Source organism: Bos indicus x Bos taurus, chromosome 2 (assembly GCF_003369695.1).
Source record: "Bos indicus x Bos taurus breed Angus x Brahman F1 hybrid chromosome 2, Bos_hybrid_MaternalHap_v2.0, whole genome shotgun sequence".
NCBI lineage: Eukaryota > Metazoa > Chordata > Mammalia > Artiodactyla > Bovidae > Bos > Bos indicus x Bos taurus.
This window is the reverse complement of record NC_040077.1, coordinates 59,696,916-59,722,858: the sequence shown is the minus strand read 5'-3', so window position 1 is coordinate 59,722,858 and position 25,943 is coordinate 59,696,916. Positions and strand designations below refer to the sequence as shown.

The 25,943-nt window shown below is 38.8% G+C and overlaps 1 protein-coding gene across 2 annotated transcripts in view; it reads left to right on the top strand.

The window, feature by feature from the left end:
* THSD7B (thrombospondin type 1 domain containing 7B) overlaps nucleotides 1-25,943 on the top strand; it is a 1,076,713-nt gene that overhangs the window by 748,464 nt on the left and 302,306 nt on the right. For both annotated transcript variants that reach the window (XM_027561747.1, XM_027561740.1), the window contains one exon: nucleotides 6,718-6,912. In XM_027561747.1, coding sequence (XP_027417548.1) covers nucleotides 6,718-6,912 — 195 coding nt within the window. The remainder of the gene's footprint in view (nucleotides 1-6,717; nucleotides 6,913-25,943) is intronic.

Sequence of the window (25,943 nt, the reverse complement as noted above, 5' to 3'; positions counted from 1 at the left end):
TTGTAATAAACATCCTTATACCAGCCAGTCACAGGCTCTACTCTCCAGATCTCAGCACCTAGTGGTAAAGCACATGTGTGGCAGGCTTCATATTTTTTAGATGTCTTTAAATTAGCATCCTTAATCCAATCAAAATTTTCTCTCTGCATCTTGTCTGTCATTATGGCTTCATAGAAAGGGACAAGATAAATGTCATCTCAGATAGGAGATGGATGTGTCTATCAATCAGAAAGAATGCAAAGCCCTTGTCTTTTTGCCTGGGTGGGTGATTAGTAGTAAAAGAAAAGCTGGGGTGGGGAAGCCAAGCAAAAGTAACTTGTGTCATGATTTTCGCTGACTCAGGACTGATATAAGAGGGTGGAGAGTTTAGCTAAGGAACCAGCAAAAAGCTGAAGGATTTCTGCTCCATGTCTTCTTCAGAACTCTGGGAAGAGAGGCCCTACAGGGGTGCCACTCCAGGAGGAGGGCCTCATTGCCTCTTCAGAAGCTCCCTGAGTTTCCTGTGTTACAGAGTCTGCAGAAATGCCCCCAGGCCCTGGGAAGGGTGTGGTAGCTGCTGGTGTGGGCAGGCTTCACAGGAGAACATACTCTGACTCTCCCAGAACGCTGATCACAGGGCCCCAGCAGGAAGTTCCACGCGAGGTACCAGGTGGGCTGAGCCCTCATCAGCTTAGAGGACAACAGCCCTCTGATGAGGATCAGGCTGAGAGGGGAGCGTTCGTGTGATTTTCACCCTGAAAGGGGACTTCCCTGGTGGGTGAGCAGCCACCCGGTGGACAAGGGCCACTGTCACTGTAGACACTGGCAGTGACTCGGGGCACTTCTGAAGGACCTTCATACAGATCTGAGACCCCTGATAGCTATTGGGCACCTAGATTCCTTCCTGGAGGGGAGAGGGGGAAGTGGCTGGAAGAGAAACTGCACATTTACCTGAAAATAATTATTTTAAATAGGAAGGAGGCTAATTAAAATGGCCAAATCTGAGATAGCTTTAATTGGCAATTGCACCTTTCCTGATTATCTACAAGGAAGGGTGCTCTTAAGAAAGATTGCATCAGTGTATGATGAAATAATTGGAGTAGAATGCAGTTCTGCCCTTAGTCTCAGTAAGAGCTGACCTCCATGCCTTAGAGCAGGGTTGCCAACCTTCTGGCACCAGGGACATTTTCCGTGGACAAAGTAGAGAGTATAGTTTAGGGAGAATTCGAGCACGTTGCATTCATTGTGCATTTTATTTCTATTATTTACATCAGCTCCACCTCATCAAGCATTAGATCCTAGAGGGTGGGGACCCCTGCCTTAGAGCACCCTTCTCTGGCCCCTTTCCAGCCTGTTCCTTCTCAGAAGCAAGGATGCCATGATTCCTCATCCACTCCTTATCTAAACTCTGCCTAGTTGTCAGAACCTTGGAATCCCCTGTCTTAAGAGCCCTGATGGGGAAGGCAATGGCACCCCACTCCAGTACTCTTGCCTGGAAAATCCCATGGACGGAGGAGCCTGGTAGGCTGCAGTCTGTGGGGTCACTAAGAGTCGGACATGACTGAGCGACTTCACTTTCATTTTTCACTTCCATGCATTGGAGAAGGAAATGGCAACCCACTCCAGTGTTCTTGCCTGGAGGATCCCAGGGACAGGGGAGCCTGGTGGGCTGTCGTCTATGGGGTCGCACAGAGTCAGACACAACTGAAGTGGCTTAGCAGCATCAGCAAGAGCCCTGAACCAGCTTCAGTAACTTACAGGAGCCTCTTCTCTGAGTCTGACCTGTGATCAGCATTTGCACTGACTCCATGTACACCCTAAATGTGATGGGTGTACAAGGGTGGCCAATTTGTGAATTGAGCTTTGGAGTATTGACTGTAGTGCCCACTCACAAATGTTAGATGTTCCTTCCGGAGGTAGAATCCAGCTGGGAGTGAGAGGAGGACTGGCCAGAGACTCAGACCTGGGCCCATCGTTCCTGAGCTGGCACATTCCAGCCTGAAACTCCAAGTAATCCCAGAATTTATATTGGAACTTCATGTTCCAAGTCATGAAGACGTGTATTTTAATTAGAATAGAACTGATCTATTACAGGCTTGTAAATTTCAATGATAACATCTAACTCTTTAGACTTACCATCTGTGACCTCCTCTTGTATTCCAGCGCCAGTCCCCACATGTATAAGGGGCAACCTGGCATTGCATCATTAAATTAGTTGTTCCTGTTACACAGACATGGAACAGGTAGTCACAAATGTTATGAGCCTTATCAAAGAAGAGGTACAGGATCTTAGAATGTGTATAGCAAGGGCCAGAAGCCAGCGCATCTGCTTATTCCTCTGCACAGATATAAGTTGTGCCAGGCCCCTGGTCAGACTCATGTCTTCACTGTGTACATTCTTCAAGCCTCCCCTCCATCCAGGAAGGCTCCTGGCTGCCCAGTGCCTGAGGCCCCAGAGTCCTGCCCTTGCAAGACCCTGAGTGGAATGAGCTTTTATTTCCATGTTTCTTTCTCCTGTGTATCCCAGGCCTCTGTTGCAGGGTCTGCCCTGCAGAATATATTGTTCGAACGTTGTGTGAGCCGAGCAGTAGCTGCCCCCTCCTTTTCGATGTACATATATCAAACTCTACCTGAACTGAAGTGGTTCACAGTTTCAGAACAGCAAGCTAATAGAGCTCTTCTATTTTTCTAGCATGTCACCCTCCTTTCCTGGAAATCATGACCTCTTGAATCAAGTTTTTCCTACCTTTTCTTGTCAACTATTAGAGTTGGACTCTAGTTAGGAACAACTTTGGGAAAGTAATGTGACCTTGGTGAAGGTTATGAACACGAGTAGATCTGAAGTGGATTCCATCACTTATTTAGTCATTCCAGGTAGAATATTACCATTTCTTATCATAAGGCCAGCAACCCCTGCCCTCTTCATATCATAATTGAATAGAAGACAAACTTATCATGGCATGTCTCACTATCAGAGTTTAGAGGTGATGGGGGCAGAAAGTCTAGTCATTTAGTGGTAGTTAATAATCTGCTGATTTCAGTCATCGTTAAAGCCTAAGAAGGCTGCCTAACCATCTCACATTGACAGCTGGTGTCCTCCAAAAATTAACTAGGAATCACACTGAGAATACATACAGATCCTTGCTTTATTTCTTTTGCTAAATTCTCAGATAATTTTACATTTCCTGCCAGGCCATTCCTTTTCATGCTGATAGAATTGAAAAGAATCATGTACCATGGGAAAGCAATTAGTAACTCTTTTCCCCTCTTTGGTGATTTTTTTTTTTTCTCCCAAGACTCAGGCTATGTCATGATTAAGAGAAAGATAAAGCTGAACTCAATTCTGTGCTTTCTGCTCATTGCTAGACACTATGGATAAGAAAACCACACAGACATGTGGAGGGTTCCAGGTCCTCTGACCACACCCACTCACCAGGTGACTGTTGTCATCTGAGAACCTCTGTTTCAGTAACTCAGCTCACCCACCTGCTTCTCCATCATTCCTTTAAAGACAGTGCCCAGCTGTTCCAGGCAGCCAGTCTGAGAGCTTTCTGTCCAAAGCTTAAGATAGCTAAATCTCAAACAACACACAATAAGATTGTTCTAAAGCTATTTGAGCTAATTTTACTTGGGAGTACAATTTTCCTCCAGTAAAGAGAGCCATATTTCAAGTTTAATTAATAAAATATAATTAAGCATTGATTTGCTGTTCCTCTTAAAAGATTCATTTCGGGTAGAAATACATGACAGGGATGATCAATAGTAAATACCTCTTCCTTGCCTGATGAAAAGACCTTTCCCACTAGTACAGTACAATGCTTTCAATACTTAAAAACACCAAAAGAGACATCATTTCTCTAGATTGTGACCTTCAAGTGATGTGCTATGATCCAAAAAGTTCCAGAACTCAGAGTTCGACTAAATAGCAGATGTCTGACAGGTCCAGTCTCTTCTTATTTCTTTCCCGCCTGTACCTTATACATCATTTCCATCCAAGAATGAAGTACCTGTTTTTCTCTTGTGTACCAGGATTTCCAGTTGGTCATTGCCATTAGGGAAACTGCATTAATGTGCTGCTATTATCTGTGTATGTGCTTACCTCTGCCACTACAGTAGCGTCCTTGAAAGATAGATTTATATGTACATGTATATTTCCTTGCACACACACAAAATGCTTTTATAATTATTCATAATTCCTTATATTTTGTAACCAAGTGAGCAGATGGATGGATGAATAAATGACTCAATTTCAGTAACTTCTATTAGCGGAAAAGGTGTCAGTAATAAAGGCCCAAAATTTGATAAGTTTATCTACTTACCGCCTCTGATTTAGTTCTCAAAAAAACTCTGACTTAAGGAGTTTATACATGCTTAATATTGCCCACAGAACTATATGTGTGTGTGTGTGCTCCATTGTGTCTGACTCTGCGACCCCGTGGGCTATAGCCTGCCAGGCTCCTCTGTCCTTGGGATTTCCCAGGCAAGAATACTGAAGTGGGTTGCCATTTTCTCATGCGGAAGAGCTTCCCCACCCTGGGATCATACCCATGTCTCCTGCATTGGCAGGCAAAGTATTTATCACTGAACCACCAGGGAAACCAATATAGTTGAATATAGACATTCATAAATCCATTTGTACTCTAATTTAGATAGCTTGCCAAACTTAAAAATATCATTGAATGTTTATTGTATAGTTTTCAAGTTTTAAACTTAAATGAAATTATATAAAGTATTTAAAAATGTTTTATCATTGGAAAAACTCTTAATTTGTATATTTGTAGAGGTTTAGTTTTCAAATAGCAATATTTTTTCAAAGTGTTTAAAATTCCTCTTTATGTTATTCATTACACTGTCATCTTGGAAAATAAATTAGCATGGTAAAAATCCCCTAAATTGACTCCAGATTAGTTATCTAAGCATGAAATTCAAGTAAACATTTGCTTGTACCCTACTTGAGAAAAGATCTTGCACTGTATTCATCATTAATGGCTATAATATTCCCAACAAAGAAAATGCAGGTGATGTTGGCTTGATGTGCAGTGGATTTTGTTCCTAGGATATGGACAGAAACAAGAATAAAACTATTCAGAATGAATGAATAGCCCCACCTGCTTCAGAGCAGATGTACAAACTGGGACATATTGTGTGTGCAGCCATTGTTATTTTAGCTAATTCCTTGGTCCTAAAGCATTAGATACATTTGGCTTTCACCACTTCATAAATAATAAGTAAATAAATGGATGGATACATGGATAGATAATATTCAGATTGACTTGTTTTTTGTTGTGCTCCAGATAAAGAAATTCAGAATATAAGAGAAATGGACAACTGAAGGCCCTTTCATATACTTACCCTGTGCTAGAAAAGTTTATATAAACAGTTCTTAACAACAGTGTTCCTAGTTGTGGTCTCTTTATTCCTTTTAATTTGGTAGAATTTAAAGAGCTGTAATAAAAGTGATCCTAAACAGTTTGTTCTTAGGATGCTAAACTCAGCAAATATCCATTAACACATACCATTTCCAAAGACATCATGCCAAAGGCAGGTGGCCATTGGACAGGCTGGATCAGAACCACCTGGGACACTTAGAGACAAAAAATATTTCTAGACTTCTTTCCCAGAGATGCTGTTTGAGTAGATCTGAAGTTATGCCATCAAATCTCTGTATTCTCGAAGACATCCATGGTTAGAAATCAGTTGAGAGGTGTAGTTGTCAACCAGGGGGACATGTCAATGTGTAAAGTCATTTTTGGTTTTCAAAACCAAGAGGGTACGTGTGCTATTGGCATCTAATTGGCTAAGGCCAAGAATGCTGCTAAGTATCTTACTATGTGCAAGACAAACTTGTGTATCCACAAAATGAAATTATCCAATCTAAAATGTCACTGATGCCAAGTTTGAGACATGCTGGTCTAGAAAGTAAAGATACATCCTTTGAGTCTATAATTAGGGTGAATAAAAGAGGCACAAAATATTATTTGTTCATAATTGAATACAGTGGCATTAGTCTAAAGACTCAAAAATTAAGCAAAATCAAAAAAATGTTTTACCTTGAAATAAGTTCATGGTATGACTGCAGACAATTCCAGTTGAAAAAGTATGTGAGGAGCATTGAAGAGTTATCTGCAATTGGTAGGATATCTGTAATAGGGATTATCTGGAGACATTATGCCTGTACTTGGAAAAAATGATTAAAAATTTTACCTTATCCTGAAATGTTAGTAAGGGGAAAAAATGGTTTACTTGTAGAAAGGGAAATTTATTTTTAAATACTGACTGACAAACATAGGACCATTTAAACATAAGTGCTATTTAGCAAGTTAACAAAAATCAAATCTATGAAAGATGCAAATGATTTTTTTCATGGTTTGGTCCTTTTTCATCTTTGTATTGTTCTGTTGTAGATTCTGTTTTCTAGTTTTATACCATCTCTAGAGATCAAATGCTCACAAGCAGGACATACAGAAAATTACTGAACAATTATTTTGGTTGCTGTCAGTGCAGGGTTTGGATTAATAATGAAACCAATTAAATTATCAAATACCTCCACTGGCAACAATAAACATTTAATTTCCAGAGAGAAATAAGGTTAGCTATGTTGAACACCTTTTGCAATCACAGTGATAACAAAATTTTTCAAACATTAGGGAATTCTGCTATTTCGTCCAAGAATCAGCAGCAGCTTGATTTAATTAAAATAGCAACAAAAGTATCCTTTTTTTTTTTTTTTTTTTTTAGCTGTCTCATGCATCTCTGATAATAACCAATCAGCAGAAATGACGGAATGCCTCAAGCAGATGAACAGCATGCCTCCCCTCACGCAAGAATGTACAGTCCCATGTCGCAATGACTGCACCTTCACTGCTTGGTCCAAGTTTACACCCTGCTCCGCGAATTGTGAAACAACTCGAAGTAGAAGGCGACAGCTCACAGGTAGGTTGTGCATTTTATTCTTTAGCTTCAAGCAGGTGATGCTGTCCTGAACCTTTTGAGAAGAATATCCATTCCAGAAGGATGGGAAATTATATCACCTCTCCCTTTCCCCCCACCCTCCCTGCCATTATGTATCTCCTAGGCATATGATTGACACACAATATGTACTCAGTTAATACTTGTGAAATAAATGAAAGATATGAACCATTCCAAAGCTATGAAGTTCCTCTCTATATAGCGTTTTAATTTTATCGTGATAAATGGCAGTATATCAACCAACTTCCTTAGAATAGTAAATGGCAGAGTTTCTGGTATTTTTCATGCCAGGATCTCAGCAAGCTTGAAAGAAGTACCTGATTTGTTAAAAGCATCAAAGACAGACCTCACCTATATCATTGTCTTTTGCCGTTACCTTATCGGTGGGTTCAGTTGCTCAACCATGTCCTACTCCTTGCGACCCCATGGACTGCAGCATGACAGGTTTCCCTGTCCTTCACTATTTCCCAAAGTTTGCTCAAATACATGTCCACTGAGTCAGTGATGCCATCCAACCATCTCATCCTCTGTTGTCCGCTTCTCCCACTGCCTTCAATCTTTCCCAGTATCAGGGTCTTTACCATTACCTTATAAGTAACTTGATATTTTAAAACTTTAGTAGTGGAAGGCAAAAATTGATTATATACATAGATTCTGCTTTTGTGTGTGTGTGCTATGTTGCTTCAGTCATGTACAACTCTTTGTGACCCTATGGAGTGTAGCCCACCAGGCTCCTCTTTCCAAGGAATTCTCTGGGCAACAATATGGGAGTGGGTTGCCATGCCCTTCTTCAGAGGATCTTCCTGACCCAGAGATCAAACCAACATTTCTTGTGTCTTCTGAAATGGCAGGCAGATTCTTTACCATTAGCACTGCCTGGTCGACAAGAGACTATTGGATCCCACCATAAAAAGATACCCCATATCCAAGAGCAAAGAAGAAGCCCCAGCAAAATGGTAGGAGGGGCAAAATCACATTTAGAATCAAATTCTATACCCACCAGAGATGCTTGGAGGGCTCAAATAAACCTTGTGTGCACCAGGACCCAGAGAGGCCACAGAGACTGAGCCAGAACTGTGTTGAGTGTCTCCTGCGGAGGTGCAAGTCAGCAGTGGCCTGCCGCAGGGGCAGGAGCTCTGAGTGTAGCAGACTTGGGTTAGGCATAAACCCTCTTGGAAGAGGTCACCATTAACCCCACCATAGAAGTGCCAGAACTTACACAGGACTGGGGAAACAGACTCTTGGAGGGCACAAACAAAACCTTGTGTCATTACCTCCACCAAAACCTTCTGTAACTACCTCCACCATAGTTTGGCCTCAGGTCAAACAACAGGGAAGGAACACAGCCCTGCCCATCAACAGAAAATTGGATTAAAGATTTACTGAGCATGGCCCCACCCATCAGAAAAGACCCAGTTTCCCCTTCAGTCAGTCTCTCCCATCAGGAAGCTTGCATAACCCTCCTATCCCTATCCATCAGAAGGCAGACAGACAGAAAACCACAACCACAAAAAACTAACCAAACTGATCACATGGACCACAGCCTTGTCTAACTCAATAAACCTATGAGCCATGCTGTGTAGGGCCACCTGAGACAGATGGGTCATGGTGGAGAATTCTGACAAAATATGGTTTGTTGGAGAAGGGAATAGCAAACAACTTCAGTATTCTTGCCTTAAGAACTCCATGAACAGTATAAAAAGGCAAAAAGATAGGACACTGAAAGAGGAACTCCCCAGGTCAGTAGGTACCCAATATACTACTGGAGATCAGTGGAGAAATAACTCCAGAAAGAATGACGGGATGGAGCCAAAGCAAAAACAACACCCAGTTGTGGATATGACTGGTAATGTAAGTAAAGTCCGATGGGGTAAAGAGGAATATTGACTAGGAACCTGTAATGTTAGGTCCATGAATCAAGGCAAATTGGAAGTGGTCAAACAGGAGATGGCAAGAGTGAACATTGACATTTTACACATCAGTGAACTAAAATGGACTGGAAAGGGTGAATTTAACTCAGATGACAATTATATCTACTACTGTGGGCAAGAATCCCTCAGAAGAAATGGAGTAGCCATCATAGTCAACAAAAGAGTCCAAAATGCAATACTTGGATGCACTCTCAAAAATGACAGAATGATCTCTGTTTGTTTCCAAGGCAAACCATTCAATATCACAGTAATCCAAGCCTATGCCCCAACCAGTAATGCTGAAGAAGCTGAAGTTGAATGGTTCTATGAAGACCTATAAGACCTTTTAGAACTAACACCCAAAAAAGATGTCCTTTTCATTATAGGGAACTGGAAAATACAAAAGTAGGAAGTCAAGTGATACATGAAGTAACAGTCAAATTTGTCCTTGGAGTACAAAAGGAAGCAGGGCAAAGGCTAATAGAGTTTTGCCAAGAGAACACACTTGTTAGAGCAAGCACCCTCGTTCATTAGCACAAGAGAAGGACTCTACACATGGACATCACCAGATGGTCAATACTGAAATCAGATTGATTATATTCTTTGCAGCCAAAGATGGAGAAGCTCTATACAAGTTAGCAAAAAACAAGACCAGAAGCTGACTGTAGCTCAGATCATGAACTCCTTATTGTCAAATTCAGACTTGAAGAAGGTAGGAAAAGTCAGCAGACCATTTAGGTATGACCTAAATCAAATCCCTTATGATTATACAGTGGAAGTGACAAACAGATTCAAAGGGCCTATATCTGATAGAGTGCCTAAAGAACTATGGATGGACATTTGTAACATTGTACAGGAGATGGTGATCAAAACCATCCCCAAGAAAAAGAAATATGAAAAGGCAAAATGGTTGTCTGAGGTCTTACAAATAGCTGTGAAAAGAAGAGACGCTAAAGGCAAAGGAGAAAAGGAAAGATATACCCATTTGAATGCAGAGTTCCAAAGAATAGCAAGGAGAGATAAGAAAGCCTTCCTCTGTGGTCAATGCAAAGAAATCGAGCAAAAAAATAGAATGGAAAAGACTTGAGATCTCTTCAAGAAAATTAGAGATACCAAGGGAAGATTTCATACAAAGATGGGCACAATAAAGGACAGACATGGTGTAGACCTAAAAGAAGTAGAAGATATTAAGAAGAGGTAGAAGAATACACAGAAGAACTGTACAAAAAAGATCTTCATGACCCAGATAACCATGATGATGTGATCACTCACCTAGAGCCAGATATCCTTGAATGCAAAGGCAAGTCAATACGAACAAAGCTAGTGGAGGTGATGGAATTCCAGTTGAGCTATTTCAAATCCTGAAAGATGATGCTGTGAAAGTGCTGCACTCTATATGCCAGCAAATTTGGAAAACTCAGCAGTGGCCACAGGACTGGAAAAGGTCAGTTTTCATTCCAATCCCAAAGAAAGCCAAGGCCAAAAAAGTTCAAATTACCACACACTTGTACTCATCTGATACACTAGCAAAGTAATGCTCAAAATTCTCCAAGCCAGGCTTTAACAGTACGTGAACCATGAATTTCCAGATATTCAAGCTGGATTTAGAAAATTCAGAGGAACCAGAGACCAAATTACCATCATCTGTTGGATCATCAAAAAAAAAAAAAAGAGAGTTCCAGAAATAAAAAAAATCTACTTTTGCTTAATGACTATGCCAAAGCCTTTGACTGTGTAGATCACAACAAAATGTGGAAAATTCTGAAAGAGATGGGAATACCAGACCACCTGACCTGCTTCCTCAAAAATTGGTATGCAGATCAAGAAGCAACATTTAGAGCTGGGCATGGAACAACAGACTGGTTCCAAATCGGGAAAGGAGTGTGTACAAGCTGCATATTGTCACCCAGCTTATTTAAGTTATATGCAGAGTACTTCATGCAAAATGCCTGGTTGGATGAAGCACAAGCTGGAATCAAGATTGCCGGGAGAAATATCAATAACCTCAGATATGCAGATGACACCACTCTTATGGCAGAAATTGAAGAACTAAAGAGCCTCTTGATGAAGGTGAAAAAAGAGAGTGAAAAAGTTGGTTTTAAACTCAACATTCAGAAAACTAAGATCATGGCATCCAGTCCAATCATTTCATGGCAAATAGATGGGGAAACAATGGAAATGGTGACAGACTTTATTTTCTTGGGCCCCAAAATCACTGCAGATGGTGACTGCAGCCATGACATTAAAAGACACTTGCTACTTGTGGAAGCAAAGCTATGACCAACCTAGACGGCATATTAAAAAGCAGAGACATTACTTTGCCAACAAAGGTCCATCTAGTCAAGGCTATGGTTTTTCCAATAATCATATATGGATGTGAGAACTGCACTATAAAGAAAGCTGAGCACTAAAGAATTGATGCTTTTGAACTGTGGAATTGGAGAAGACTCTTGAGAGTCCCTTGGACTGCGCGGAGATCCAAGTAGTCTATCCTAAAGAAATCAGTTCTAAATATTCATTGGAAGGGCTGATGTTGAAGCTGAAACTCCCATTACTTTGGCCACTTGATGCGAAGAACTTGACTCACTAGAAAAGACCCTGATGCTAGGAAAGATTGAGTACAGGAGGAGTAAGGGATTACCGAGGATGAGATGGCTGGATGGCATCACTGACTCGATGTTTGAGTAAGTTTGAGTAAGCTCTGAGAGTTGGTGATGGACAGGGAAACCTGGCATGCTGCAGTCCATGGGGTCAGAAAGAGTTGAACATGACTGACTGAACTGAACTGAGTACCATCTGGGAAGCCCACATATAGATACATACATACGTACATACATAGATTCTGCTTTTATGGTATATGCTTATTATTGGTTCAATTTACTTCTTTGAAATTTAATGAAAACTAAAGTCATAAGTAGTTTAATCAAAGTATTAGAGCAGTTTTTGCGATAATATATAAATAATTGACATTGTAATATATCTAACTTCTTATCTAGATAAATATTCCAGAACTTCTCTTCATTGTAGGTTTTTTCATATAGGCAAAAAAAGCTTAATTCAGGAAATGAGAACCAAGAAAAATACCAGAATAATAATTAGGTTAATACTATTGGTATTGACATTGAAGAATTAAGCAGAGATGACCATTTGTTCTCATGAGCAACTCAAGTGCTAATTCCCTTGGGTTCAAGACTCCCCTTTGTTTGGATGCATTAGATGCATGATTATTTTACATTTAACTTACTCTAATGGATTGACGAAATCCATGAGAGTCCTTAATAGTATTTCTGCATGCAGATCAGGAACCCATCTGTAAGTAAGGTGAAACATGCAGTCACAAAGAGAAACATTAAGTTACATGTTATACTTTGATATTTTGTCTATAATAAGTGCTCATATATAAATGTATGCAGCATAAAACATATCTTCTGCTTCTAAGATAAAACAGATTTTTTATTCTTTAACAATATCAGTTCAGTTCAGTTGCTCAGTCGTGTCTGACTCTTTACGACCCCATGAATCACAGCACGCCAGGCCTCCCTGTCCATCACCAACTCCCAGAGTTCACTCAGACTCACATCCATCGAGTCAGTGATACCATCCAGCCATCTCATCCTCTGTTGTCCCCTTCTCCTCCTGCCCCCAATCCCTCCCAGCATCAGAGTCTTTTCGAATGAGTCAACTCTTCACATGAGGTGGCCAAAGTACTGGAGTTTCAGCTTTAGCATCATTCCTTCCAAAGAAATCCCAGGGCTGATCTCCTTTGGAATGGACTGGTTGGATCTCCTTGCAGTCCAAGGGACTCTCAAGAGTCTTCTCCAATACCATAGTTCAAAAGCATCAATTCTTCGGCGCTCAGCTTTCTTCACAGTCCAACTCTCACATCCATACATGACCACTGTATAGTGGGGTAGAAGATATGTGGCAGGAATAATTCCATGTTAAGGGACAGTTTAATGGAACTTGGTTTGCATGTTCGTGTGTCATGTTTCAGAAACCATTATCTTAACAGCTCTGTCCATATATTTGAGATGAGAGAGAATTTCCTTGAGAGGGAAAGAAAATTTTTAATTCGTGGCCAATTTTTTCTTCCTTTTGAAGGTTTGTTAATGATAATTTGTCAGTAAATTGAGAATGAAATAATTGAAAATCCTAGGACATTTATTTATTTTACAGCCAGTAAGTTTGTGTTATCAATTATCATAACTTTAATGACTTTTATTTAACATATACTTTTAAGGTAAATCTTGAAAAACCATTATACTCTATCCTAAAAATTACACACACACACACCAAAAAAAAAAAAAAAAACCACCTAGACTTCATTTTCTAAATCATTAAATGCTAAGGTTTTGCCTAGCTAATTGATCTTTGTATGTCTGAGTACCTAGATGACCTAAACAACTGGCCGATTTCATGAAATACATGAACTGTTTAAAAAAAATCAGTCAAATGGATTACATAGTAGTGTCAATTGAAAGAAAAATGCACAATGTGAGAGTTAAGGTGTATTCATGGCCTTAACTGGGGACTACAGCCCTGGAGACAGCCTCTCAAGTAGCTCTGAGAAACTGCTCTAAGGAGGTAGAGGAGTAGGCTAGTTTATATGTGATTTTGTTTCTGTTATAGAATTCGATACAGCATACCTCTTGGTGAAAACGACTAGTTACAGAGAATAGAAGTCTCAACTTTATGATCGTAGTGTTCTAGGAATATGCAAGAAGTGAGGTTTATTAAAATTCTTCCTGAAATACATGTAACTATCTATGGCTCTGTTTGTCCAAAGCACACAGTCTCTTTTTATTTTCTTTAGCATCCTCTGTTGAAAGCATAGAGTGTACTGAGTCAGTCAAGGAGTATAGTGGATTAATCTTTGCAGACTTGGGTGGAGAGTGGGATCGTCTTTGCTCTTGTTCTGCTTGAGTGCCCCCCTTTTGGTCATAAATTCAAAGTTGGGGAGGCATTTCATGTCCCATAGCCCTAGGAATGTTCATTCCTATGTCAAGGTCAGATTTCATTGATAAACAATCCAAGTGCTATGACTAGGTCCTTCTAATGGTAACCATAAATAGCTCTGGACTACCTGTCTTACTAGTCTGTATGATCCAGGAAATGATTCTCCCTTGTTGTTTCTTCTTACATCTACTATAGCACTACTATAATCATTTTAATTCTATATAGAACTGAATATTCAGTCAGTCATTTCAAGTCTCTTAGTAATCATTACTTTCGTCAGAGACTCAGCAGAATAAGCAGAATATATGTTACATTACCAGAAGTAATAATAAGGTCATAATGGGGATTCATGCACTGAACGGCCAGCATCAAACCAGTTCTTAAGAGATCACCAAGACTAGGGAACAGACTGTTTAAGGCAGAAATCTGATTTTCTTTTTTGTTTTTAATGTGGGTGATTAAATGTGTTCTATTAACAAGTCCAATTAAGTCATTACTCTTAAGTGACTCTTGCCATATAAATACAGTCCATAGCTGAGGAAAGGCCCCTCCTGATAAGTGGGAAGTTATGGTTTTCTAGTGAAATTTAGCTTATTGTTCTGATTGAGCTTGAATAACTTTGATAGAAAATTCATATTTATGTTAAAATTTTCAAAGGGATCATCCAATCAGAGTGTTAGAAATCTACCAAGGTGAACCAGAAGTATTGGACATAGATAATTGACCGTAGATCAAAACATTAGATTTTTAAAATTTTTCATAGGATTGTGCCTGTGTTAGAAAAACATTTGATTCCTATGTAGAAGTCCCAAGAAATCAAGATCTGCTCTGGTACTTTGGAATAAATATCTGCTTCTGATGCCCTCATCTTCTCTTCCTATTGTGGATGCTGTTTTTCTTCTGTTTGAGCATTTGTGCGAAGGTGAGTTTGAGGCTAGCAATCCTCTCTACAGACAAGTCTGGTTCAGGGACCTTTTTTAAGTGGGAAATATGAATCTAAGAGTCAATTCCCTTTAGTTTTGTTGTGCATAAACAAGCTAAGAGTAGCTGATAAAGGTCTTTCCATCTAGGCGGGAGAGAGTCCTTTAAATGATATATTTTTTCCAGTATATATTCTCCGGAATGTACTTCATGGGGTATCTGATCCTTATCCAAAGACAGATTACTGTGATAAACTTCAGAAACAAGCTTAAAATGTCCTTTTAACAATTCATTTAAACTTTTGTGACACTATAATATATCAACAGGAGCCATTTAGGACTATAAAGGTATATTACTGAAATTTTTTTTCTATAAAATTATCCTCATTTCCACCAATACAGCCAAACTAAGACTAATTTAGTAAGTCTGGTTTCAATAAACTTGGCCTGATTATTTATATAAGTGTACCAAGAATAGCAATTGTTTATATAGGCTCTTTAAATTTGGTTGCATTTTTTTTTAAAAATTATAAACAGTCCCAGACTAAAGTTTATAAGACTTCTCAAAGCCAGGAAAATTATGCCTAGGACTTGCCATCAGATTTACCTATGATACCTATAGATTTGGGTGAATTCCTCTCTTCTCAAGTCCCCCAGATAGCTTGAGAGTCCTTTCTTATTCACCTGATAAGGTTGCTGAAAGAAAAGAAAGTGTTGCTCAGTCAGATCCAACTCTGTGACCCCATGGACTGTAGCCCACTGGGCTCCTCCATCCATGGGATTTTCCAGGCAAGAATACTGGAGTGGGTTGCCATTTCCTTCTCCAGGAGATCTTCCCAACTCAGGGATTGAACCGCAGATCTCCTGCATTGCAGACTGACACTTTACTTTCTGAGCCACCAACCAAGGTTGCCAAGAACCCTGAAAATAAGGGAGTAGGCTGTCACTCTAAGGGGTTTCATGGCTTCATAAAGTCTTTCTTGGGGTTTCGCACGTGGCTCAGTGGTAAAGAATTCGCCTGAGACAAAGCTAGAGGCTCAGGAGACACAGGCTGGATCACTGGGTCAGGAAGATCCCTTGGAGAAGAAAATGGCAACCCACTCCAGTATTCTTGCCAGGATAATCCCATAGACAGAGAATCCTAGCACACTGCAGTGCATTGGATCGTTAAGAGTCGGGTATGGACATGAGCACAACTGAGCAACAGAGCAAGCACATACGCACAAAGTTTGTATTAGTTTTTTAAAGCTGACTGGTTATATCTGATTCTATGTTTATTCTGAAACACAACATTCCAGTCAAAGCTATAATAACATAACCAATGTTTCCATTGTGCCCTGTTAAAAGGAGAACAGATTTTTATTGAACTTATGCAAATAACTTTATTTCCATGAAAATAAGAATAAAAAGTATCCAATTCTGGAGGGATCAGGTAGGAAAAAAAGATAAATGTTTCACTTCTACTTACAAAGGTATAATTTATCAAATGATTGTTAGTCATTGTACAAGAAATATTTCCTTATATCTAGAAAAACAAAGCTAAGCAGTGATATTTTAGACAAAAAGTCTAAAGAGAAAAAATAGTCTAAAAAATTATAACCCTATCATCAGTTCATTCAGTCCTAGGCAATTAATTTTGTTGCTTTCCCGTTAACAATTTTATGAAGTCATCAGTTTGTTCATTAGAATTCTTTAATTTCTTACCCAGTTCTGTAGTATAATCTGAAAGTTGTCAAAAACCTGTAATTGTCTGTAAAGCAATTATCCTTCAATAAAAAATAAATTAATTAAAAAAAAACCTGTAATTGTCCCCAAAAAAGCCCTTTCTATGAATCTTCTTGAAGATGAAGAATTTTCATAAAAGTAATAGAATAAAATAACTATAAATGACAAAAGACTTTTAAAATGGCATCTTTAAGGATCTGATTACTATTGACAAAGAAATTTGGTTATTTCTGTTACATTTTAAGATAATTTGGACTATAAATGATAACATAGGACAACTAAATTTTAGCAATTTCATATAAACTCTAGAATATTTACATTAACAATATTTATTCATACAATATTACCTAAGATTCATCATCATTCATTTAACAATGTTAATCATATAATTAATATATCAAGTAAACCTAAATAATTTAATAACTTTCTCTGTTTTTTTTTTTCCCTTTGATTTTTCTGGGGCTCTCTGAGAAATGCCAACATTAGCAAGAGGTCATAACAGAGAGATTCAAATTCTAGTTTTGCAAAAGTTTATTTTTAATATTAGAATTCTTTCAACCAATTAAGTTCATGTTAATCTTAGCCAGCCCTGACTGTACATCAAATTCTTTCTCAAGATTTCTTTTCCATAAGCCTATAATTTGCATTTTTTGTTTTAGATTTTATCCTTTGAGTTATCTTTTTTCTTTTTCTCTTAGGCTGTCTTTTGAAAATAATTACTTTGTTTTCCCTTAATAGAATGCATTTCCTTTCTATTTACCCTTTTAAAAGTTTTTTTGCATATGAAAACACTTTCTTTATTTTAGTGGTTCTAATTTCACATATTAATCATAATTTTCAAACCTTAAGAACTCCATCTTTAGTGAAAACCAAGAAAAAACAGTTGTAAACTATCACATTAGCATGTCTGATTGTCAAACTTATGAACATATTCCGTTACCTCTAGAAACACACATTTTTCCACAATGTAATTTTTTCTCCAATGTGGTACAAGACATGTGCCCAGTGAACCAAACATCTTTATTTTTTTTTGTAAGAATATGAAATTTGAGATTTTAATTGCTAAGCAAGTATAAATTTTCCTGTATTTTATTTGGAAATAATCTAGACAGTTGATCAATCCCTATCATTTAACTTAGTAAAACTCTAAAGTTTCAAGTTATCAGAAGATCTAGAGAAACTGTCTTTAAGTAGAAATAGAGTAAGACATAAACATTCTTAGCATTCACCTAAAAATCGTGCTTGCATTGAAATTTCTTTATGAAAATATCATTTTTCTTGCTGACAAATTTTGTTAGTGGTAACATGATCTTTTTTGACATTCAGCAAACATAGATACAATAATGTTGTCATGCTATTGGTTTTTTACTTAAACCAATAAGCTTGTTTCTATTGGGTAATGATTAATCCTCAATCATGTGATCTTAAAAAAAATTGGGTTAACTTGTATTTCTGAGAATTTCTTGAAGCACTTCATTATATTTAAGCCAATTAAATAGGTCTCTCTTACAGTTTAATTTTTATAAAACATTACCAAAGGTAGAAACATATAATATTCTATAATATATACACAGACATATAATCAGAGATCTCACAGCTTCATTTTAAAACTTAAGACATGAATCTGGTATTACAATATAAAACTCACTAGTTTATAATAACTGTTGGAATGAGTTTATTCTTGGAGTTTACTCTTGGATAAAAGCTAACCGCCCCCCCCTTTTTTTTTTCAATCTCAGAAATTAGAGATGGTCTAGATAAGAGTTTCTGAGAAGACCTGGTAGAACATTTACATCTCAAAGACTCAGGGAGATCATTGTAAGCTCTTCCTAGAAGGACTTTTGTTCCCTTAGGGTAAGAATTTTGAAAGAATATTATACAAAGCCAGCTTTTTCTCTAACTGCATATGTAAAAGCCACTGTTGGAATGTCAGGAGAATCCCATCAAGACCTTTTTCAGGATGAAGTTTTCTTAATTTCCAAACTACTTGCAAGTATAAGCTCATATATATATATATGAACCTGGCAGGATATGAGTCAAAGGTTTATCTGACACCACTTTCTTCTGCTTTGAAGCCTTTGTTTCCCATTTAAATGTCAGTTTGTCAGAATAAAAGACTGCATGGTGGGCTGGTATGCTGTTTGGCTTAACACCTCTAGGAAGCACCCTGGATTCATCTCAGCTCTTTCACATGTCTGTTTCTCCCTCTGGCTGTATAAAATTTCCATGGATATTTGGAACACTGGATGACCAATGTTATATGTGTCCCCAAAGCCAGTGTCTTTGAATTAAGGAGTGGGTCTCCTCATGGGACCATTGCATGGTGTGAGGGCTTGCCCTTGCCACTGTCATAACTTTCCCAGTTGACTAAGAAAGCTGTAACTGGTTGAGAAAAGCTGTGTCTCTTATCTTTGGAGCTGAAAGTGCTCACATGGTAACTTATTCAGACAAACTCTGCTTAAAGTATTCAAGAAAAGATGCCAATCAAGCCTCCTATGTAATCATCCAGTCCAAACTACTCTGTGTATTTCAACTGAGCGAGCTCCCAACCTCTCTCAACTGGAATAACCCACTCAGTGGCTTATAACTGAGCAAAATCTTCCCATTGTCTTTCATCCGGGTAACCTAGTTACCTCTTCTTGAATATAAGTTGAAGGAAAACTTACTCTTAATGGCAAGGAGTTTAACAATCACCAAAAAAAAAAAAAAACCTTAAGAACTGTGAATCAACACAGGAGATCCAGGACCTAGGAGAGACTAACCCAGTTGTCTAGATTCCCTGAGGGTGTAGATTAGCACAAAGGGCCTTTTCTGGAGGGTCAAGGCCCCAGATAGAGTTCAGGCAAATGAGACAAGTATATTCTGAGTCCCTTAGTGGTCACCAAAATTTTCACTGAAAGACAAATGCACAACACTCATGTTGTGAGTATAGCTTTATCCAGGGTCTGAATGATAACTATAGCCCAGGAGATAGCCTCTTAGATAACTCTAAGGAACTGCTACAAAGATGTAGTGGTGAAAGCTAGTTTATATGTGACTTAAAGGGACTATTTCATGCAAAGATGGGCTCAATAAAGGACAGAAATGGTATGGACCAAACAGAAGCAGAAGATATTAAGAAGAGGTGGAAGAATACACAAAGAACTGTACAAAAAAGATCTTCATTACCCAGATAATCACGATGGTGTGATCACTCACCTAGAGCCAGGCATCCTAGAACGTGAAGTCAAGTGGGCCTTAGGAAGCATCACTATGAACAAAGCTAGTGGAGGTGATGGAATTCCAGTTGAGCTATTCCAAATCCTGAAAGATGATGCTGTGAAAGTGCTGCACTCAATATGCCAGCAAATCTGGAAAACTCAGCAGTGGCCACAGGACTGGCAAAGGTCAGTTTTCATTCCAATCCCAAAGAAAGGCAATGCCAAAGAATGCTCAAACTACCACACAATTGCACTCATCTCACACACTAGCAAAGTAATGCTCAAAATTCTCCAAGTCAGGCTCAACAATACATGAACTGTGAACTACCAGTTGTTCAAGCTGGTTTTAGAAAAGGGAGAAGAACCAGAGATCAAATTGTCAATGTCTGCTGGATTATCAAAAAAGCAAGAGAGTTCCAGAAAAACATTTCTGCTTTATTGACTATGCCAAAGCCTTTGACTGTGTGGATCACAATAAACTGTGGAAAATTCTTAAAGAGATGGGAGTACCAGATCACCTGACCTGCCTCTTGAGAAATCTGTATGCAGGTCAGGAAGCAACAGTTAGAACTGGACTTGGAACAACAGACTGGTTCCGAATAGGAAAAGGTGTACATCAAGGCTGTATACTGTCACCCTGCTTATTTAACTTATATGCAGAGTACATCATGAGAAACGCTGGGCTGCATGAAGCACAAGCTGGAATCAAGATTGCAGGGAGAAGTATCAGTAACCTCAGATATGGAGGTGACACCACTCTTATGGCAGAAAGTGAAGAAGAACTAAAGAGCCTCTTGATGAAAGTGAAAGAGAAGAGTGAAAAAGTTGGCTTAAAGCTCAACATTCAGAAAACTAAGATCATGGCATCCGGTTGCATCACTTCATGGCAAATAGATGGGGAAACAGTGGAAACAGAGGCAAGACTTTCTTTTTTCAGGCTCCAAAATCACTGCAGATGGTGATTGCAACCATGAAATTAAAAGACTCTTGCTCCTTGGGAGGAAAGTTATGACCAAACTAGACAGGATATTAAAAAGCAGAGACATTACATTGCCAACAAAGGTCTGTCTAGTCAAAGCTATGCTTTTTCTAGTTAGTCATGTGTGGATGTGAGAGTTGGACTGTGAACAAAGCTGAACACTGAAGAATTGATGCTTTTGAACTATGGTGTTAGAGAAGACTCTTGAGAGTCCCTTGCACTGCAAGGAGATCCTACCAGTCCTTCCTAAAGGAAATCAGTCCTGAATATTCATTGCAAAAACTGATGTTGAAGCTGAAACTCCAGTACTTCAGCCACCTGATGCGAAGAACTGACTCATTTGAAAAAACCCCGATGCTGGGAAAGATTGAAGGCAGGAGGAGAAGGGGACAACAGTGGATAAGATGGTTGAATGGCATCATTGACTCAATGGACGTAAGTCTGAGTAAACTCCAGGAGTTGGTGATAGACAGGGAGGCCTGGCGTGCTGCAGTCCATGGGGTCACTGAGAGTCGGACACGACTGAGTGAACTGAACTGAACTTTTGTTGTTAGGTAATGCAGTCAGCATGCATCTTGGTAGAAACCTACCGCTAGTCACAAAAAACAGAAATCTCAATGTAATGATTGTATTGCTTTTATGTATTGGAAGATGTTAAGAAGTGTGATTTATTGGAATTCTTTCTGAAGTGCATGTAACTGTGTAAGGGTCTGTTTGTCCAAACCACAAGCATTCTGTCATTGTCTTTAATTTCCTCTGTCTGAAACATTGAGTTCACTGTCAGTCAGCAACTACAGTGGGTTAATCTTTGTAAAGTTGAATGGAGAGCAAAATACTCTTTGCTCTTCTTTTGTTTGCCATATCTTTGGTAGAAAAATAAGTAGTGAAAAATGTGCACTTCTGAAGCCTTATTTTTATTGTTGTGATACGAATGCTTGTATTTTGGTTTCCCCCATGTAATTTGGTAGTAAATAAAATAAGCAATCTCAAACATGAATGATAGTATTAAAAAACATGGGCTTAGACTATAAAGCAATGCTATTCTCTAACATAGACACACCCAGAGAAGCATACAGACATGAATACAAGCCCTTTGTTGTATAGGGGACCATCTAAGGTGTTTATTTTTTCTTTTTCCATTTTTTTAACTAGAGTCTTCAGTTTAATATCTGAGTGTTCTCTGTGTTTTATGCAAATTAGATAATCACAAGTTTTAGATTTAGTGATAACTAAAGCAGTTGCTTATACAGTACTGTAAATTATCAGTCTAAAAAAATAGAAAATCTACCTAGGTTACTAAAAAATGATATATTCAAAATAACTGGATAACTAATACCTTTTAAATATTGTAGATTTGTGTTTTTGTAGAATAAGTTATAAGTTTCTAATTTAAGGTGAAAAATGTCCTCAGAGTTGTAGTGGAGATTGATTTTTTAAAATATTTTTAAAATACTAGCTGGTTCTGAATCCAAAGATTAATACTGATTATGACTAGAATGTAATCAAAGTTAGTTCAGTTCAGTTCAGTCGCTCAGTTGTGTCTGACTCTTAGCGACCCCATAGACTCCAGGACTCCCAGTCCATCACCAACTCCCGGAGTTTACTCAAACTCATGTGCATTGAGTTGGTGATGCCATCCAACTGTCTCATCCTCTGTGGTCCCTTTTTCCTCCCGCCTTCAATCTTTCCTAGCACCAGGGTCTTTTCAAACGAGTCAGTTCTTCACATCAGGTGGCCAAAGTATTGGATTTTCAGCTTCAACATCAGTCCTTCCAATGAATATTCAGGACTGATTTCCTTTAGGAAGGACTGGTTGGATCTCCTTGCAGTCCAAGGGACTCTCAAGAGTCTTCTCCAACACCACAGTTCAAAAGCATCAATTCTTCAGCACTCAGCTTTCTTTATAGTCCAACTCTCACATCCATGCATGACTATTAGAAAAACCATAGCCTTGACTAGACGAACCTTTGTTGGCAAAGTAATGCCTCTGCTTTTTAATATGCTGTCTAGTTTGGTCATAACTTTTCTTCCAAGGAGTAAGCACCTTTTAATTACATGGCTGCAATCACCATTTGCAGTGATTTTGGAGCCTGAAAAAAGAAAGTCTGACACTGTTTCCCCATCTATTTGCCATGAAGTGATGCAACCGGATGCCATGATCTTAGTTTTCTGAATGTTGAGCTTTAAGCCAACTTTTTCACTCTCCTTTTTCACTTTCATCAAGAGGCTCTTTAGTTCTTCACTTTCTGCCATAAGAGTGGTGTCTCCTCCGTATCTGAGGTTACTGATACTTCTCCCTGCAATCTTGATTCCAGCTTGTGCTTCATGCAGCCCAGCGTTTCTCATGATGTACTCTGCATATAAGTTAAATAAGCAGGGTGACAGTATACAGCCTTGATGTACACCTTTCCCGATTCGGAACCAGTCTGTTGTTCCAAGTCCAGTTCTAACTGTTGCTTCCTGACCTGCATACAGATTTCTCAAGAGGCAGGTCATGTGGTCTAGTATTCCCATCTCTTTCAGAATTTTCCAAAGTTAAGGACCACCGATAATTTGTTTTTATTGTGAAAATTATCTCTGCATTAACCAATTTGCTCAAAGCCTTCTTCAAACAGTGATCCCATGTAATTAAGAAAGATATCACAAACATAGAGACAGCATACATTTTACAGAATATTTGTTCTGCCAGTAACTTGGTTACATTGTACATGAACATTTTCCTTATTCCCATTTTTTCTCTCTCTTATGTCTTCCTTTTTTTCATCTTTTTAGAAAACTTTGTTCAATTATTCAAGGAATAATTTTTATCATTTATGTGTGCTAGACCTTGGAGCTCTACAAAGGAATAGATAGACTTGGTTTTAATTTAAGAGCTTCCACTATAATTTACGGAGAAGACAATGGCACCCCACTCTAGTACTCTTGCCTGGAAAATCCCATGGATGGAGGAGCCTGGTGGGCTGCAGTCCATGGGGTCACTAAGAGTCGGACACGACTGAGCGACTTCACTTTCACTTTTCACTTTCATGCATTGGAGAAGGAAATGGCAACCCATTCCGGTGTTCTTGCCTGGAGAATCCCAGGGACGGGGGAGCCTGGTAGGCTGCCATCTCTGGGGTTGCACAGAGTCGGACATGACTGAAGTAACTTAGCAGCAGCAGCAGCAGCAGTATAATTTAGGTATTTTTGGTATGGATAGTGACAATACAGTATAGTACTTGCTACAATAGCTGTTATGTAGGGTGCTTATTAGTTTTTTTTTATTACTTCTGTAACAAATTACCACAAATTTTATGACTTAAAACAATGCAAATTTATTACCTTACATTTCTCTTTGTCTGAAGTCAGAGATTTTACAGGACTATTAACAAGATGTTGTCAAGATAGGATTTTTTTTTTTCTAGAAGGTTTAGCGGAACATGTTTTCTTTCCCAGCTTCTAGGAGCTGCTTACATTCCTTGTTTATGGTTCTTTTCCTCCAAAGTCTTGAAATTCAGTAACATTGTATGCCTTTGATTACTCTATCATACTTATATCCCCTCTGACTCTACTCAACCTGGAAAAGTTCTCTGAATTTGAGATCATGTGATTATGTTGAACCCAACCAGATAATTCAAAATGATCTCATCCCAACATCCATAATCTTAGTTACATCTACAAAGTTTATTTTACCATAGATGTTTAGTTGTTCTAGGGATTAGGATGTAAACGTTCTTGGAGAGCCAGCATTCTGCCCATCAGATGCTACCCAAGTCCAGAAGAATACCTCTTCTAGAACGGAGATAAAGAGTGTGTTCAAGGATGACTTTCTGGAGGAGTAATTCCAGTTTGGACCTAAAGGACAGGTAGTCATTAACTAGGCTATATAGAGAGGGTAGAACTGGTGACCATTCCTGGAATAGAACATGCAAAGACCAGAAGTTAAATGAGTGGCTTTTAGGAACTAAAAATTCTCAGTATTATTTTTAATAATACTGTCATGTTAAAAATAATACTGAGAATTTTTAGTATGACACAAGCAGAGTGGTGCAGCATATTTGTGAGACAAATATCAACAGACCCAATCCTATGGAACTTTGGTGACCAAAGTGAAGAATCTAGACTTTATTCCATGAATGGTGTAAACCACTGGAAACTTTTAAGTAGATGAATGATATGATCAAGTTTCCAACTTTGTAAGTTGGTCCTGGCTGAAGTGCAGGGAAAAGATTGAAGGGAATGAGTTATGGTGGCCATAAAATCTTGAAAGCAGCCAGTATAGTGATTTAAGCTGGGAATTTGGTGGAGGGCTAAATATGAGTATTGGTAGAACTGGGAAATGTAGAAGGAGAAGGAAAAGTTATGATGGTCAGAGTGAGTGAGTGTTGCTGTTGCCAGGTTGACTTTGACTGATCCTTTAGGTGTAGATTTTCAGTCTGTGGCCCTGAAGTTTGAGTAAGAAATCTGAGCTGAAGACAATAATTAAGGACTTAAGGGGTACAGAGGATTATGCTCTTTGTGAGGATCAGAAAAGAGAGTGTCAGTCTATGCCTTTGGAAACCCATTAGTTAAGAGAGGTACAGAGGGAGAAGAATTCAACAAATAGATGAACAGAAAATGATATGCCCAGAAAGATGGTGGGGGTGTGAAGCAGAGGTGAGGGACAGAAAGGTAAGTTGTGAAAGGACATTTCAAGAATGATGGTGTAGTCAATGCTCCAAGGCTATCATTGACTATCAAGTCTGAAAGATAAAAAGTAAAAGATAGTTCAGGATGTTATTACTCTGGCAAGAGTTAGCAGTTTTAAGGAATAGGTAGACTGAAAATCTAGAGTTAAGTGTGTTGAGAAGAGAATGGACACATAAAAGATGGAGAAAACTGTGCTTTTTGGACATGTGAGAAGCACTAGATACTTGGGTATGTTGAATGCTGATAAGAAGGTGTTAATCCTCCTCACCCACTGATATGTCTCCCATGCAGTAAATGCTCACAGCAGAGATAGAGGGAGTGCTCCTCAAACTTATTCTCAGTAAGTGGCCCTAATGGTAGATGCAAGAAATATATCCCCCTGGAGAGACAGTGATGTGTCCAAAGCTTCTACAAGATCTTTCATAACCTATAGGAATCCTTATTTATTGAGTCCAGAAGCATCACAGAAGAGATACAGCTGGTCCTCCAGGTGACAACTGTAGAATTGTTGTGTGTAATGTAAACTATCTGGAGCCTCCCTGATAGCTCATCTGGTAAAGAATCCACATGCAACATAGGCTCTCACATTTGATTCCTGGGTCAGGAAGATCCACTGGAGAAGGGATAGACTACCCAT